This window comes from Eubalaena glacialis, chromosome 8 (assembly GCF_028564815.1).
Source record: "Eubalaena glacialis isolate mEubGla1 chromosome 8, mEubGla1.1.hap2.+ XY, whole genome shotgun sequence".
NCBI classification, from domain to species: Eukaryota; Metazoa; Chordata; class Mammalia; order Artiodactyla; family Balaenidae; genus Eubalaena; species Eubalaena glacialis.
In genome coordinates this window covers 10,674,228-10,692,430 of record NC_083723.1, presented here as the reverse complement: position 1 = coordinate 10,692,430, position 18,203 = coordinate 10,674,228, and the positions used below count along the sequence as shown (strand labels likewise).

Below are 18,203 nucleotides of genomic sequence, written 5' to 3'. Positions count from 1 at the left end.
CCTGTTATTTGATCTCGGAGGCACTTGACACAGTCAGTCTCTGCCTCTTTCCTGAACACTTTCCACATCCCTTGGTTCCCAACCTAACTCATCCCCTGTTCCTGCCCAGTTGCCTTTGTTGTCAGCTTCCAGATCCCTGGATGTTGCACTGTTCAGGGCTCAGCCCTTGGTCCACCACTCCACCTGCTTGTACTTCCTTGGTGATCTCATCCAACTTCACGGATTCATGTAGCTCCATCCTCATGACCCCACATTAACATCTGCAGCCTGGCCCCGTTCCTGGAAATCCTAACTGATTGGTAAAACTGCCCACTCAACAGCTCCACCTGGATATTTAGTAAGCATCACAAACTTAAAAGGTCTAAAAGAGAACTCTCAAGTTTCTCTTCCAAACCTTCTCTTCTGGTGTTTCCCATCTCATTAAATGGCACCACCATCTACACAATTGCTCTGGCCCAAGACCAAGGACTGTCTTTGATGCCTCTCTTTTTCTCACGTCTCCCATCCAATCCATCAGCAAATCCTCTTGGCTGTGTCATGAAGGTACATCCCGAATCTGAGCTCATCACCTCCACCCCCACTACCCCAGTGTAATCTGCTATCACCTCCCACCTGGATTACTGCAGGAGCCTCTAAACTCCTGCAGTGTCTCCTGGGAGTGTCTGTTCCCACTCTTGCCAGCCTCACCTCTCTCCCTGCAGCATCCAGAGTGATCATTCCCAACATCAATCAGTTCATCCCATCAGCCCTACAGGAGACCTCCAGTGGATTCCCGTCACACTCAGAATACAATCCACACTCCTTCCCATGCCTGCCGAGCCCTGCATGACCTGTCTCCTGGGGAATGTCTCCAACCTCATGTTCTCCCATCTTCTCTTTCTCTCTCCGGTGTCCAGCCCCTTTGCCCTCTTTATTGTTATTCAAGCAAACCATATATGATCCCACCTCCGGCATTGCTGTTGCCCCAGCTTGCAAGGCTCCTTCTCCTGGAAGCTCACTCCTTTTCTTAATTCAGATCAGACATCATCCCCTCAGAAAGATTAACACAATCTGGTACATTTGGGAGGAATTATTCTCCCCTCCCATCCTTTTCCCAAGAGAGACCTAGAGCCCAAGTTCTAGGCGGGCGTCTAAAATGATGTTTGGTGGAGTTGGAAGGCACACTTAGAAATTAAGGGAGTGATGAAAACTGCTCAGATATGTGCAGCGTGGAGCACAAAGCCTGGAGGTTGTGACTTGCACTGCCTTCGAGGGCCCAGGAGAGGCAGACGGTGCCCGTGTGTCAGAAAGGAGACCAGGACCACCTATTAGGATATCCTGCTCCTGAAGAGGGTGGTTTTGCCCCAGCCCCACCAGGGGACACTTGGCAATATCTGGAGACAGTTTTGGTGATTGCAACTTTGAGGGGATGGGCGGTACCGGCGTCTGGTGGGCAGAGGCCAGGGGTGGTGTGAAACACCCTGCAGGGCACAGGACAGCAAATGTCAACTGTGCTGCAGTTGAGGAACCGGCTCTGTTCTTCGGAGGACGACAAAGACCTCTTAAAGGACCTTAACCGCTGCAAGTCCTGGTCCATTGCCAGGGAAGCGGTGATGGCGGAAGAGCCGGAAATGAGCAGGGGTGGAAAACATGACTGCTGCAGGGAAAACCTTCTAGAACTCAGCTGTCAGTCTGCAGGAGGTAGGCCGTGTACAGGTGGGTGCCGTCCCAGAGTCATAGCTTGGGAGACAGGCCATTGTGACGGTGGGCTGGGGGCATTCAGGCCCGGGGGCAGTTTTAGCAGCCCTCTGGCTTCATTCAGTGACCAACAAAATGCTTGTGAGCCTCTAGTATTTGCCGGTGCAGTGCTGGTTCTGAAGGTGTTTATGCTCCGGAAGATACCATGCTGTTTGGAAGAAGCCATCAAGGTCTGTAGACTGTGTGCCGGGTTTTGAGCAGACCTCGGTGTTCTGCCAGCTGTTCTTGTGTCTGCCTCAGTCCCCCATCCCCTCACCGAAGGCAGCAGAGCCAAGCACATCGTCACCAAGTGTCCAGCTCTTTACAACTCCCTAACACACCGTCTGATGCCCTTTCCAGGTAGGAAGGCCCGGAGATGGGGCCAGCTTTGGGTTCCTCAAGGCTGAAGCCGGTACAGGGAGTATCTCTGATGCTTAGCGGTGATGCATGAAAAGATGCAGAAGCCAAGAATCATACAGAGAGAGATTGATGGCTTACAGGTCAAGAAGAGCCTGAAAAGGTCACCGGAACGAAAAGACACCGTGAGACAATTATCAGGGGCACAAGTTCTATGCCACGGGATCAAACTACCAGAAAGACCACAGCAGAACCTTTCAGCCTTGAAATGTTGCCTGGGCACTGCAATGAGGGTGTTATCCCATTTTTACATCACTTTCATATAAAGGAATTAACTAGAAGCCTTTTTAAAGGGTTTTGTTGCACTATCCAAAATGTCTTTCCAGGGTAATGAGGTCTTTTTTTTTTTTTAATGTTATTGAAGTATAGTTGATTTACAGTGCTGTGTAATTAGGTCTTTTATTTTCTTCACTTGGCAAACCATCCTGCTTCCCCTTCCATAAATCTGACCTGTGAACAAGAAATCCCTCTCCCAAACTTCCTGGCTAAATTTTTTGCCATTACGCAAACTGCTTTTGTTTAAAGAATCAGTTGAAGAGTACACCGTGAAATCATTACATCCTACCTCCTGCTAAAACACGTTCCTACACAAAGTTTCATTAGAGAGATGGAAGAGGGAGAGAGAAAGGGAGAGAGAGACCTGCTAGTTCAGTTTCTGGGTGTGAAACATTCATCACATCCGCCCATACATTGACTCCGTGACCTCAAGTCTTCTCTGCAGTTTGGTCTTTCTGTCCATCTTTCGAGACAGAGACCTACTCTAGATTTTGGAAATGTGAACAATTAATCTCATCGAACAAGCTTCAAATGATGTTTCAGGAATTTTCAGTAGGTTTGTACAGTTTATCCACTGGAATCAAACCAGATGATAACTTTCGATTTAATTCAATTCAGCAAATCTGGATTGTGCCCTTGCCCGTAGCCAGGCACTGCAATACAGGAGTGCTGTCTGCAAGCAAAGCAGAAGTTTGCAATTCTGCAACAGCAGGAAAGTGCAGGCTAATCCACCGGTCAAGTCCACATTCTCATCCTTTGATCAGGCCTGGATGTGTAGCCCTAGGATCCTCAGCCTGGAAAAAGGATCAGGCATGCCAGTCTCTGGATAAACACCCAGGTAGACTGACCTCCACTAGTCCCTGGGCAAAGCCTTTCAGCATCTTGGAAGTTGCCCTATAGAGTAGGTACCATTATGATCCCATTGTGCAGATGAGTAAACTGAAGCCCAGGGATGGTAAGCAGCTTGCCCAAAGTCACACAGGTCAGAAGAGTTAAACCAAAGCAGCCTGACGTCAGAGCTTGCAACGTGGTCCTCTCCACTATACTGCTTTTCTTGGATTATTGGCAAACAACCCAAAGAGTAATGAATCAACAAACAATAACCCTCTCAAGAGGAGAGTCAAGTCTTTGCTGGGCCTTTTAAACCAGGTGGGAAGATGTGCTAGAAATATGTGAAACTCCATTGCCTTTGAACGCTCACTGCAATGTGCAAAACCCAGATGGAAGTGAGATAAACCCTTACCAGTAACATTGGTGGCTTTCAGATTTCCTACCGTAATCTCCCTCAGCATCATTAGGAAAGCTCAGAGTGGCTGCAGTTGCTTTTATCCGAGGCAACTCAAGTGAATCTCCCAGATGTCTGCTGACGTGTTGATGAGGATGCTTGAAGAGTGACATCTGCCCATTTCAGGGGTTCTCCCATGGTCCCAGAGTTGACTGGCTGTGTGCTGTCCCCCTCCAATACCTGTAAGCAGATGCATAAAGATGAAAACCACTTAGGTTTCCATCAGAGTGGGAAGGGCCAAGCCAAGCAGAGAACATTCAGAAAATGAAGTACTTTGAAGTCTATTTAAATTGGATGATGAAAACCTGTGTTTGCAGATATGTGAGGGTCTCTGGGCTGTGCGGTGGTGTGAAAACAGGAGGTTTCACAGGAGCAGGAGTGGCAAGGTGACCCCATTCACATAGCATGTATGTGCTCACCGCTGATGTTGGGGGGGAAAGACCCACCAGGGTCAAGAACGTTGCCTCGGGAGATGGGGTTGATGCACTTTTATTTGATGTTGTCTATGTTGCTTATGTTTTTCTTTACACTAAAAAATACCCAATTCTGCTATTTTTCTTTGGTAAGAGGGTCAAGGTTGGTGATACCAAAAAACAAAAACTTGCAACATATTGAAAACCAAGGATTTGAAAAGAATTTAGTCCAAGGGATGTTTCTATAAACCACAGGGTGGGGACTTCCTGGTGGTCCAGTGGTTAAGACTTCACCTTCCAATGCAGGGGATGCGGGTTTGATACCTGGTCAGGGAGCTAGGATCCCACATGCCTCGCTCACAGGCAAAAACCAAAACATAAAATGGAAACAATATTGTAACAAATTCAATAAAGACTTTTAAAATGGTCCACATCAAAAAAAAAAAATCTTAAAAAAAAAACCACAACGCAAGGTGGGTGGGGTTAGGCTGAGAAATCTGTGAGCTGTCCACATTCCTCCCCTGAAGGAAGACAGACCAGGCCTTCTCACAAGACCCGTATCTGACTGACTCTCAATAGAGAGGATTTTTTTTTTTCCTATTAAATATGGGGTTCTTTGTATTTTGATATACGAACATCTTTTTTTGATGTCTTAGGTCCAAATGGGTTTCTGTGGAATCATCTCTTATCAGTAAATAAATAGAAAAAAAATGGCTCATGTGTTTTTTAAAAGTCAGTAACACATCTTAAGGTGATGGCCAATCAAAATCTCCTGGGGAGTTTTCATATTACACCCAAGAGGGCGCCAGAGGGAAACTCTGTCTTCCCCCCAACTTAAGGATTACTGGTGGAGAGGAAGGCCTCGTTCCTGACCCCTCAGGGTGTCATATTCTTCAGGTGGTTGGGATGGAGGAAAGGTTGAGACCCAACCTCTAGTACCAGGGGGAGGGTCCCAGGTGGGACCCGGCCTGGTGTAGCTGGCACGTGGATTTAGACATGACTGGGACGCGCGGTCGGGGGACATACCTTATCTCCTCGTGTCTTCCATGTTGAGTGCACATTTATCTGCTGATTTACCTGGTAGCCGAGGCCTCTCCGGTGAAGAGAAGTTGCATGGTGCCCATCATTGGAATCAGATCCTGTGGGCATGTCCCACGTGCTTGCGAAGGACGGGGTGGGGCAACAGAAGGCACGTTGCAAGCAGGGAATCTGGGGTCCTCGGAAACAATACAGCCCAAGAGAAGCAGAAGAATGGCCCAACAAGTGACCAGCAGCGCTGAGGTTCAGATGTGAACGCATGGGGATAGCTGTCCCCTAAGCCCACCCTGACTTTGCTAGCCAAGGGATGAGAGGACAGTGAGTGAACTTCCAAAGCAGGCCCATGAAACCCTCGGGGCCCCAGCAACTCTGCTGTGAGGCCCCTCTAACCAGAGCAGGTCAACACAGAGCAGCTGTTTCCCTACCAGCCAAATAGAAATGAGCACAGGCCACTCAGAAGTGCACATCTTGGGCAGCAGCCTGGGGTCAGTGGCACCAGAACCTGCAACACGGTAGCCATCCCTGGGGATGTGCTGAGATCAGTATGGCTTCAGGAATGGCAGCCCAGAAAAAAGGAGGAACAGCGCCACACCCAGGAGCAGGGCTGGCCTGCAGCATCAGATGAGACCCCTCGAGGGTCCCCTGGATAGAAGGGGTACCTAAGGTCCTGCACATTCACACGGAGGGGGCGGAGGCGGGCTCGCAAACTGGAGACCCTGGGGCCTGGATAGTAAAGTAACAAATGCCCGCTGTGGGCAGGGGAAGAGAAGGCTGGTCCTTCTGTAGGGACTCACTTTCACTGATCCTTAGAACTCTTTATTTGTGCCAAATAACTTAGGTCAAAACCTAAACTGTTTTTGTTTTGTTTTGCTTAAATTATCTGGATAGTTACTCCAGTGATCAATCCAGAGGCTAAAGAAAAGGACTTTCTTTCCATCTCCTAATTCCTATACATTTCCAACCAATGTTGACAACAAGCACAGTCAATTTCCTAGCAAGCAGTTGTTCAAGCTGGGTGAGATAAATAAAGGAGGTGTACAAGCCCTGGAAGATGTTTTCTCGTGAGACTGTCAGGGCAATTCATCAACTAGGAAAGGCTTTCCATTCCCATCTCTGCCTTTTAAGCTGTTGTTTGGATTTGAATTGTACAGTCCCTGTATTATGCTCTGTACTAACACATCCCAGATCATAGCTCATCTCTCTGGAATAGATTTTACTGTATGTACTGGACTGGCTATGAGCCATCCTGTCTGTGTTTATATAAAGCCAAACCACATTATCATGGGTTGCTTGCACAGCTATGAAAAAATATCAAGGGCCTACCAGTTGCCCACATCAGCCTGTGAAACCAATATAATTTTGTCTTTAGAAATTCCATCTTATGCCTGACCCCATTCAAAGCAAATAAACAATTCTCAATGGGTGGTCTGCGTTGCAGTCCCATGTGCTGAAAACAACCCCATCTGCCACCCTCCATCTGATCCAGCCCCTGGTGGAGAGGCAAGCCACGGTGATCCTAGCTTCAAAGTGCTGAGCAAGACACCGGACTCCGAGATCTCCTCCCCAGACCCTGCTTTCCTGACCGCTCAGGATTGGTGCAGGGTGGACATCCAACCTGAGTTGGGACAATCACAGAATCATGCTGGAAATTTGGACCTAGGTCAGTGAAAGTCAAGTTGGTCTCTCTAGGGGCTTGAACTCCAGGCTGAAAAACATGAGCAGTGTTGGCAGTGAGAGAGAAGAAAAGAGCAGATATGCACAGAGGAGCTAAGGGGAGACACTGAATGAGGGAGGGTGAAGTCACCCCAGTACCTGACGCTCAACTGCATTCCTGACCCTGCATTTCTTGAGACACTGCCAGGACCTTACAATGAATTCCCTCTTTGGCTTAAACTAGTTGAAGGTTACTTGAATTAAAATATTCCTAATTAGCACAAGGAGGTATTGGAAGCCAACATAAAATAATAATAGTTATCACTTGAAGAGTGCAGTTTTCCAGAAGAAGAAATGAAGAATAGGTGGTTAAGTCCTGGCACGAGGTCACACACCAGGCAGCCTGGCCCCTGGACCAGAGGATTAACCTCACTACTGTCCAGCTTCTCAAAATGGACACAAAGGAAAAGGCTTGGTCTGGCTTCTGGCAGATATGGGTCAGTTTCCCCACTGTACCACTTGCCCGGGGCTAACTCTTGACCCTAGATTTCTTGTGAAATGAAGATAGCCGTAGTCATCAAATAGAGTTGTAGCAAGGATCAACGAGATAACATGTGTTGGCCCAATAGGCATTCCATAAATGTTATTTCTAATCTGTTTCCCATTTTTCACTTGTAATGAATTACAGTGACTAGAAGTGATGCAACATTGTGAAGGGTGGTGGTAACCAGCATCCTGTATTTTTATTGTCAGGTATGATGCTGATATGAATGTTCTTCATTATGTAAGGAAGTATTCTTCTATTCCTGGTTTACTACAAAGATTTTTTTCTTCAGAAATTGACAGTGGATATTTTTTTTCTTGGTCCCCTTTTACCCCATTTTTAAAAAATTTTTATTTTATACTGGAGTATAGTTGACTTACAATGTTGTGTTAGTTTCAGATATACAGCAAAGTGATTCAGATATATATACATATAAACACACACACACATATATATATAAAATCTTTTTCAAATTCTTTTCCTATGTAGGTTATCACAGGGTATTGAGTAGAGTTCTCTGGGTTATACTGTAAGACCTTGTTGATTATCTATTTTATATATACTAGTGTGTATATGTTAATCCCAACCTCCTAATTTATCCCTCCCCACCACTTTCCCCTTTGGTAACCATAAGTTTGTTTTCTAAGTGTGTGAGTCTATTTATGTTTTGTAAATAAGTTCATTTGTATCATTTTTTTAGATTTCACATATAAGTGATATCATAGACGGTGAATATTTTCAAGTAACTTTTCAGCTTCTAACCAAAAAAAAAAGAAAAGCCATATGATTTTTGTCTCTTGACATCGTTATTAATTTTAATAATAGAATGCCTAATAGTCAGTTGTCCTTAGTTTCCTAAAATCAAACATCCTTAATCATCTGGCATTATTCAGGGAATGGACTGGTACTTTCTCTTGTGTTTTATTTAGGACGTTTTTAATGTATAAGTGAGATGTCTTTAGTTTCCTTTCTTTTACTCTTTTCCAGATTCCATTTTGTGGTTATGGTAGCTCATAATGATGAAGTAAGAAGTTTTCTACCCTTTTCTGGTTTCTGGAGCTATTTAAATAGTAGGGGTGTTTTCCGTCCATATATGGAGTGTCCCAGCATCGATTTTGAATATAGACCTTTTTCCTCAAAGTTTTCTAGTTTATACTATGGTCATTTGTCTGTTTAAGTTCTTCTTCTTGAATAGATTTGAATAATGTGTATTTTGCTGGAGAATTTACAATTTATTGACATAGTCCCTTTTTTTAACATTGAGCTGAAAATAGTATTCTCATGTAATATTTTTATCTATTCCATTTCTGCAGACACTACTGCCTACTGAGATTACCATTTCTCTTTACTAGGCCTTTCAGGGCCACCTCTAAGTGAGGGAGGTTCTTGGCAGGCACCTCTGTGTTGAGGTTTGCTCTCTTCCCACTGTGGGTGGTCTCGCCGTCTCCACCACGTGGCCACAGCCCCACATCATGTTAGGAGCATCAGTTGTGGTGCCTCAGAGTCCGTTAGAGTGGGTAAGCCTGCATGGGGTATGCAGGATTGTGGCCGCCATGTTGGGGACCCGTTGGTTATTGGGGTATCAGGAAAGACCACTGGGGGATGCAGCACCGATGGTGTACCCCGGCCTCAAGGACTGTAAGATGTTCAGCTGTTCCATGAGCCTCCCCATCCACGGTGCCCCTTTAGCACCTTTACTAACGTTCTACTCGCCTCTGGTCTCCCCGGAGTCAATAATATTTACGTTATTTCACGCAAAAAGAATCGACTCCTTCCAAAATGGCGATTTGAAGTGCTGCTTATGATTACACTTATTACAGGATCTGATCATCTATTCATTTAAACCATTTTTGTAGCAGTTACAGAGTACAAAGTCTTTTGAGTCTAAAAAGAGCCTCATGAAAGGTCATGGCTTAGTTGGAAATTCCAACTGGGAGGATCTGAGAAAAGTCACAGCTAAGTCTATGCTTAGGTGAAAATCTAGTTAGATAGGAAGAGAAAGGAGAGACCCCAACCATGGAGGTAGGTACCAGGGATGGGCAGAACACAGGGTGAGGGAACCAGCATGCTAGACCAGGCAGACGGGAAACTGGTTTAGGAGCAGGGCAACAATGGGACCAAGCTCTCGGGAGCCGTAGCATGCAGCTAGGCAGATCACCAGCAAAACTGCCAGGAAGCAGTTTGCCCCAACAAGGTTTTAAATCAGTGAAGGCCCTTACATCTGGAGGTGATCAGTTCCTCCCATCAGAGACCTTGTTCTTCATGTGTGACGATGTAGGCTCCACTTACCGCTTACCACAGTGGGATTCTACGTACTTCTCCCCACTGACCATGAGCACAACCGCCATATGTGATTCATACTCAAGTCCCCCACCTCCCAGCGTAGGATCAGGCACACATTAGACCTTCAGGTGGTATCTTTGGAATGCTCGAATAGGTGAGGATGCGTGGTCCAGAAAACTGTCCATATCCTTAGATTCAGATCCTCAGGTTCATTGCTGACTGTTTGCACTATTTACAATAGCCAGGACATGGAAGCAACCTAAGTGTCCATTGACAGATGAATGGATAAAGACGATGTGGCACATATATACAATGGAATATTACTCAGCCATAAAAAGAAACGAAATTGAGTTATTTGTAGTGAGGCGGATGGACCTAGAGTCTGTCATACAGAGTGAAGTCAGAAAGAGAAAAACAAATACAGTATGCTAACACATATATATGGAATCTAAAAAAAAAAAGGTTCTGAAGAACCCAGGGGCAGGACAGGAATAAAGACACAGATGTAGAGAATGGACTTGAGGACATGGGGAGGGGGAAGGGTAAGATGAGACGAAGTGAGAGAGTGGCATTGACATATATACACTACCAAATGTAAAATAGATAGCTAGTGGGAAGCAGCTGCATAGCACAGGGAGATCAGCTCGTGCTTTGTGACCACCTAGAGGGGTGGGATAGGGAGGGTGGGAGGGAGAGGCAGAGGGAGGGGATATGGGGATATGTATATATATATATATACATATAGCTGATTCACTTTGTTATACAGCAGCAACTAACACAACAATTAAAGCAATTATACTCCAATAAAGATGTTAAAAAAAAAAATGTGTTCAAAGGAAAAAAATAAATAAATAATTTTTTTAATATGCTGACTGTTTGTCTAGGGTCCCAGAATTCCCCTCCACCAGCTCTTTTCATCACTTAGGTCCTTATACTCTCAGGTCTGAGAAAAGGATTCCAGCAAAATGATTCTATTTGGGTACTTGGGGGAGAGGAGGGTTCCTTAGTACATACCAAGTTCATAGCCATTGTTTATGGTAAAGAATAAGAAGAATGGGTGCCTCCATTGTGTCATCAATTGGCGGATTTTTCAAGCGGCTTAAGATGAGTACTATGAAGAAACACATCAGATAACACTACAAATGAAAATATTTAAGTGTAATGTCCCACCTGCCCTTCAGTTGCTCTGCCTTGTCTGTGTTCCAGGTTCAGGTTTAGTGGTCGAATCCTAGGCCTGGCTCTGATCCATCAGTACCTTCTGGACGCTTTCTTCACAAGGCCCTTCTATAAGGCACTCCTGAGACTGTAAGTGTCCACCCGGCCCTGCCTGTGGGACCAGAGGTGCTGGCCTCTCTGGTATCTCTGACCCTTTTGTCCCTGTTTTTCCCTAATCATTCCTGTTAGGTGTATGGTGATTTACTTTTCTGAGTGCTTAGATATCACATAAACCTTTTAGTCCAATAAAAATGCATTTGGAGATTTTATGTAAGCATAAGAGAACATCATATAACAGATATAAATCAGTTTATATAAATATAGTAACATTACAAGCATTGCATGAAACTACTAAGTAGAATTGATCTGTCCTTGTATGTAAGTCATTATGCTGTGTACCTTAAACTTATACAGTGCCGTATGTCAATTATATCTCAATAAAACTGGAAGAAGAAAAAGGAAAAAAAAAGAATTGATCTGTCTATAATTTGGTTGTTTTCAAATGATACTCTTCTCCAACGGCCATGGAGAGTCCCTGAGTCAATAATTGTTTTGTGTTTATTATAGTAAACATTTTAAAATTTCCTTTTCCAGTAAAAAACTACTGAATGAACTAAAAAGATTCATCAGTATATTCAAAAGTATCCAATTGTTAGAATACATCTGTGTCACTTTAGCCAGGAGTGACATAACCACATTTTGGCATGAGGTCTGGGCAGCTGTTTATTGAAACAATCCGTTTACCTTTCTCCCTTTGAATACACCCAGGCCCTGTGATTTGAGTGACCTGGAATATCTGGATGAGGAATTCCACCAGAGCTTGCAATGGATGAAGGACAACAACATCACAGACATCCTCGACCTAACATTCACAGTTAATGAAGAAGTTTTTGGCCAGGTTTGTGAGATGTGGGTCTTGGAAAAGACATTTTGGTTTTTACTGTGGAAAATTCACATACCATGAAATTTACCATCTTAACCATGTTGAAGGGTACAGTCCATTCAGTGTGGTTGAGTAGATTCGCAATGTTGTGCAACCAGCTCCAGAACTTCTTCATCTTGAAAAACTGAAGCTGTGCCCATTAGACAATAGCTCCCCATTTCTCCCTCTCCCCAGTCCCTGGCAACCATTCTACTTTTTCTTTCTCTGAATTTAGCTACTCTGAGTACCTCATATAAGTGGAATCATACAGTGTTTGTCTTTTTGCGACCAGTTTATTTCACTTGGCATAATATCTTCAAGGTTCATCCATGTTATAGCATGTGACAGGATTGCCTCCTTTTTTAGGGCTGAATAATATTCCATAGTATGTAAATACCATATTTCGTTTAGCCATTCATATGTTGATGGACGCTTAGGTGGTTTCCACCTTTTGGGTAGTGTGGATAATGCTGGTATCAACACAGGTGTACAAATATCTGTTCAAGTCCCTGCTTTCAATTCTTTTGGATATATATACCCAGAAGAGGGATTGCTGGATCACATAGTAATAGGATTTTGTGTTTAAAAACAAGGACTGTCATTCATTTAAGATATAATTCTTTGAGGACTATTCCCTTTATTAAAGGTACCCATGTCTTCTTTTTCTTGTCTTGACATGGATCTACTTTATAGAGTTTTTTGAAAGTCACGTGTGATAATGGATCAGAAAGCATTTTTGTAAAGTGTGCAATACATCTGTAAGGTATTTCTCTGTGCATCTACAATAATACTTCCTTTTATCACTAGCCTCCAGATATTTACTACTCCAAAATGCATATACTTCAGTACTATTTAATAAGATAAGCTTCCCATTTCTTTTTCTACCAGTGTTTATATAACATTGAATTTTCTGGGTTGCAGTTTTATCAGACCAACCACAGCCTGAGCAGATTTAGCAATTCAGGTTTTGAGAATATCATTTACGAGAGGTTCCATGACATGTGTAATTTGTAATGGGATGTCGTGAGAATTAAGCTGGTTTACTTTATAAGTACGTTGCATGACTGTGGACAGCGTGCTGAGTCCATGGGTGAGAGTTACCCACTGAACCTTGCAGACCCATCACCCACAGCTCAATCAAGCATCTTGGACAGGTCCTGGAAAATGTCACTGTTCTGGTGCATTGCCTGTGTAATGTGTAAACATACCTCTGAAGAATATTCTCTTCTATATTTGACAAAAAATTATTTCTTCTTACAACTATATGTTGTAAATATGTTCAAGAATATACGATTCACTTAACTGTCTTCCTGTATACCAGAGGAACGTGTGAAATACACTGTTCCTCTGCATGACTACTTTTTAGCCCATCCTTTACATTTGCCCTATAGTAGAGGGTAAATTTGTAAAATAAACACAATTATTTAGCAAAATATATTAAGACAAATGGGAACCCACGTTAAAAAAAACTTAAGTTAGATCCCAAACCTAACGCGTTACGCTAAAATAAATTCCACGTGGGTGAGAAAGCTGAATGTTTAAAAAAACAACAAAAAGATGAAAATGAAAGGATTTTTCTTTTTAATCTTGCAGTAAGGAATGCTGCTATAGATGTGACACAAACTTTCAAAGTCATAAAGGAAAAGATTGAGACAGTCAACTAAAATTACTTTTTTAATACCGCATGGCAAAAATACAACATAAAGTAAAAATGGCATATTTACTACATTGTAATGCATAAAACAGACAAAAGGCTATTTCTTTCAACATAGGAAGAGATTCTGCAGATCGGTAAGAAATGATGGACAGCACAATAGAAAATTAGCAAAGAATATAAGTAGATAGTTCCCAGGGAAGGAGATACTCACCCTCATTCACTATTTTTTAAAATGTAAAGTAAAGCATTGTGAAATACCATTTTCCCGCATGAGAATGTCAGGAATCAGAAAGCTTAGCAGTATTCTATTTTGGAGATGGTGTAGAGAAACAGGCACTCTATACAGGAGTGTAGGTGGGAATAAGCAGAAGTTTGCTTCATCCTCTATGAAAGGCACCTTTGTGATATCTATCCTCATTCTCAATGCACCTGCCTTTGACTCAGCGTCCACGTCTAGAAATTTGCCCTACAGACATATTCACATCCAATTGAAATGACTAATGGATTCGGATCTTCATTGCAGCGTTGTTGATCATTGCAAAAGATCCGAACCAATCTAAATGTTCAGCCATAGAGCATTGGTGAAATAAATGATGATTCACTCGCACAGTGGAATAGTGGGCTAGTGGGATGTGTGGTCTGACACCCCAGCCCATCTGTTTACATATAAATCATAAACAATAAACCGGGTAGTATAACAACAACAAAGAAAGAATAAGACAGGTCTAAATTGGTATGAAACAATGGTCAAGGTGCATTTTTAATTGAAAAAGTATGATGATGAACAGTGTGTATAATATGCTACCGTTTATGGGAAAAGAGATGATCTATACGTATTCCCTAGTGTATACACTGATACATGTATACATCCCTCGTGTATACATTCCCCTTCCCTGGAAGGGAAGGAAGGGTGATTTTCTCCAAGTAGGGAGATTGTATGGCTAGGAGATGAGGTGGGAGAGAAACTTGCTTTTCATTGTATGGCCATTTATAGCCCTTAAATTTTATTCCATGGACACAGGAAGAAGTCAAGTAAACTACAAATGACTATATACGTAAATTAGAGGGAAAAAAATAACGCTGAAAATAAAAAGAGCAATTCTTCAGGTGTATATAGCGTAGGAGTTGAACAACTCAGAGAAAGTTCAAAATGTTCCCAGTGATAAAAATAAGGATGTGTTATAGATCTAGAATAATATCTATCTGTTTAAAGCTTAAACGATCCTGTTTCTTTTCAAATGAGGTCACCAAGAACGATGATTTTGGTTTTAGAAAATCAAGTCTCAGCCCTTCTTTTGGCAAGTTATGGAGTGAAGAGCAGACAGACAGATGCAGCTGAAAGACACCATAGGCTTTTCCTGGGTGTGTTAGTTAAGATTAGGTTCAGCTACTAATGAAGAAACCCAATGACCCTGCGGAAACTAACAGTGTATTTTTCTCTTACATAAAAGTGTGGAGGCAGGCAACCCAAGGCTGCGGTCCCTACAATGGCCACCTGCACTCATGACCCAGATGCATACGGTGCCCCAACCATCACGTCCGTGTCTGAAGTAGCAGGACAAAGGGGCAGAGCCCCTCCCTTTAAGGAGGCCCCCTGAAAGTGCCATACAACACCCCCGCTTATACCTTATTGGCCAGAATTTGATTACATCACACACTTAGTGTCAGGAAATAGTCTTTAACTGGGGAGCTAAAATCCAGAGGCTCCAAAGAATATGGATCTTGGGTGGCAATTATTATGTTATAATTGGCAAGTATTTCATATTTACCCTAGTCACCCAAGTGATAGAAGAAAAAGTAATCAGCAGGCTTCTGTGAACTGTTTTGTTTAGGTACCTTGTCCATGAGTGCCAAATATATACATATATTTTTTAATCAGTAACTAAGTACAGTTATGCCTCATTTTTCTTACAGCATTGAGCAGCAAGGTGAACCCCTTAAGAAAATTTAAGATAACTGATGCTTACCCCCTTCAAACACCAACACTTTTTGATAAAAATGTCTAATATGTTATCTGCCTTCTTGCCTTTCAAAACAATAAAGCACAGATCATCACTTTTCTTGTTAGCTTGTCCTAACAAACATGCACCTTCATACTACGTGGCCACTTCAATCTCTGTTTCCTTTCTCAAGGTCAGGCTATCACTCTTCAGCCACTCTTATACCTGGCTGCAAAACTATCCTCCCACCCTCCACTATTTTCCTGCCAATGATCTGCTGTGGTTGGGGAAGAATTTGGCTGTTAAGAATTTGATCTAATTGGGATTTGGGGCAATCAAGTATGTGACTATAGGATAAGGACATTCCATTCCATTTAGGGACAACCAGGGGCCTTTTTCTTCTACTTCCATTAAGCCTCTTGAGTTAAAGAAACACATTTCCTCTTTATAAAACAAAAATGCTTCTAAGGTACTGAAGTATCTGCTTAGAACAACCAGAACCTTTCTAGTAACTTCCAGGAAAGGAAAAAGAACCAAGAAGGTAATGATGCCAAATGCTTGTGAAGAGGACTTTTGCAAAGAGTTCATCCTCCTAAAATCGATCTGTCTCACTGCAAGATAAGCTGAGTCAACAAGCATCATGATCTTTGTTTCCCCACAAGGTAACGGAGAGGGAGTTAAAATCTGGAGGAGCCAACACCCAAGTGACAGAAAAGAACAAGAAAGAGTACATCGAGAGGATGGTGAGGTGGCGGGTGGAGCGCGGAGTGGTGCAACAGACCGAGGCCCTGGTCCGGGGCTTCTACGAGGTGAGACCCAGGCCCAGCAGACAGGCCAGGCCTTCACCCCCAACACAGCTTGTTAGGAGAAGGGAGAGGAAGAGCAAGGCAGGAAGAGGGCTCAGCTGTACTCACCAGCGTGCAAAGAGGACCTCCTGGGGATAGAGGGTGAGGGGTCAGACTTCTCTGGGAAACCCAGCTCTTGTGGTCTCACAAAACTGGCATTGGTGTGGCCCTGCTGTGCCACCTGTGAAAACACATGGCACCTCCTGCCAAGACACGGGCGTGTTGCATCTCCTTTCACTCAGTGAAATAAAAATGAGTGACATGAAGGCACTGGAGGGCATTGTCCACTCTCGCTTGATTTTTATTTTCTTACACAGGCAGACCTCGGAGATATTGCAGGTTTAGTTCCAGACCATGGCAATAAAGCCAATGTCACAGTAAAGCGAGTCACATGAATTGTTTGGTTTCCTAGTGCTTATAAGAGTTATGTTTACACTATACTGTAGTCTATTAAGTGTGCCATAGCATTATGTCTAGAAAAAACAATGTACATAACTTATTGAAAAAATACTTTATTACTGAAAAAACTAACCATCACCTGATGATGCAGGGTTGCCCCAAACCTTCAATTTGTAAAAAACGCGGTATCTGTAGAATGCGATAAAGCAAAACACAATAAAAGGAGATGTGCTCCTAGGGTCACTTTGTGCCACGTGATCCATGCTGAGATGGTAAATCAGGAGGATAGTGACTTATTATGGGATTGTATGAAATCACGTGTGTGAAACTTTTGCAAATTATAAAGCACTATAGAATTTAAAGAATCTTTCATTCAATTAAAAAAAAGGTTTTTAAAAAATGCATCAGAGATCAATAGTAATCAACAAAAAAAAAGGACACTGACGGCTGCTAGCCTTCGTGTGCACCAAAAATTGACATGGTTAAACTTCTGCAATTTAGAAACAAGGGTTTGGGTGTTGGAAGGTTTTCTTTGCTGCTGTGATGGAGAACAGCGTGGGTGACCGGCTTGGTCCACTGGTTTGATTAGAGGAGGTACCCACTGCAGGTGTTCAGTTGTACCGGATACATTTGGCAACAAGATGTAAAGCCGGAGCTCAGAACCCTAGTCAAGCAGATCTTCCCAGATCTTTGAAGGAGGAAGGCAGGAAGTAAGGGGAGAAAGGAAGGAAAAGACAGTCATTTTAATATATAATGTCCATTCCTAGGAAATAAGTCCTAGTTTTATGTAGAGGAGAGGATCCCTTTTAAGTGAAGTGGTAACACTAATAGCTCTTGAATCACTTCACAGTGACTTGGACTTTTTGCCTTCAAAAGGCAATGTTATTTGGAAACTTAAATGTGACTATGGAAGGTCAAGTCGGGCTTATTCATAACATCCTTCCGAGAGGATGTATCATAGTAGTGAAAAGCAGCGGACCTTTTTTGAGTTCCCAGCTCATGAAGGGGTTGTGTTTCAAAATGTTCATGATTTTGAACTTAAACATGATAGCACATTGGGGGGAAAAAGCTGTAAACAGTGGTCAACCTCCCAGCTTAACCCCCAGAAATAATAATGAATGTCACCTCTCAAGGAGGTTGAGCCTGGAGGCTGAGGCCTAATGTGGATTTCAGGTGGTGGACTCGAGGCTGGTCTCCGTGTTCGATGCCAGGGAGCTGGAGCTGGTGATCGCGGGCACGGCAGAGATCGACCTGGCCGACTGGCGGAACAACGCTGAGTACCGGGGAGGTGAGCGAGCGGGGCTTGTTGACCGATCAGCTCTCACAGACACAATCCGTCACTTCTTAACAAATGTTATTGAGGTGAAACTGACATAACATGAAATTAATCATTTTAAAGGGAACGACGTGGTGGCATTTAGTGCACTGACAATGTGGTGCAACCATCACCTCTAGCTAATTCCAAACCGTTTTCCTCATTCTCAGAGGAAACCCTGGACCCATGAAGCAGTTGCTCCCCCTTCCTCCCCCATCCTCCCACCCCAGCAAACCTCAGTGTGCATTCTGTCTCTGTGGATGTACCAGTGCTGGATATTTCATG

General features: G+C 43.3%; 1 protein-coding gene across 1 annotated transcript in view; it reads left to right on the top strand.

Moving 5' to 3' along the window:
* HECW1 (HECT, C2 and WW domain containing E3 ubiquitin protein ligase 1) overlaps positions 1 to 18,203 on the top strand; it is a 250,247-nt gene that overhangs the window by 223,473 nt on the left and 8,571 nt on the right. Inside the window, exons 22-25 of the mRNA XM_061197560.1 lie at positions 10,832 to 10,930; positions 11,609 to 11,738; positions 16,022 to 16,168; positions 17,777 to 17,891. Of these exons, the coding sequence (XP_061053543.1) occupies positions 10,832 to 10,930; positions 11,609 to 11,738; positions 16,022 to 16,168; positions 17,777 to 17,891 (491 nt within the window). The remainder of the gene's footprint in view (positions 1 to 10,831; positions 10,931 to 11,608; positions 11,739 to 16,021; positions 16,169 to 17,776; positions 17,892 to 18,203) is intronic.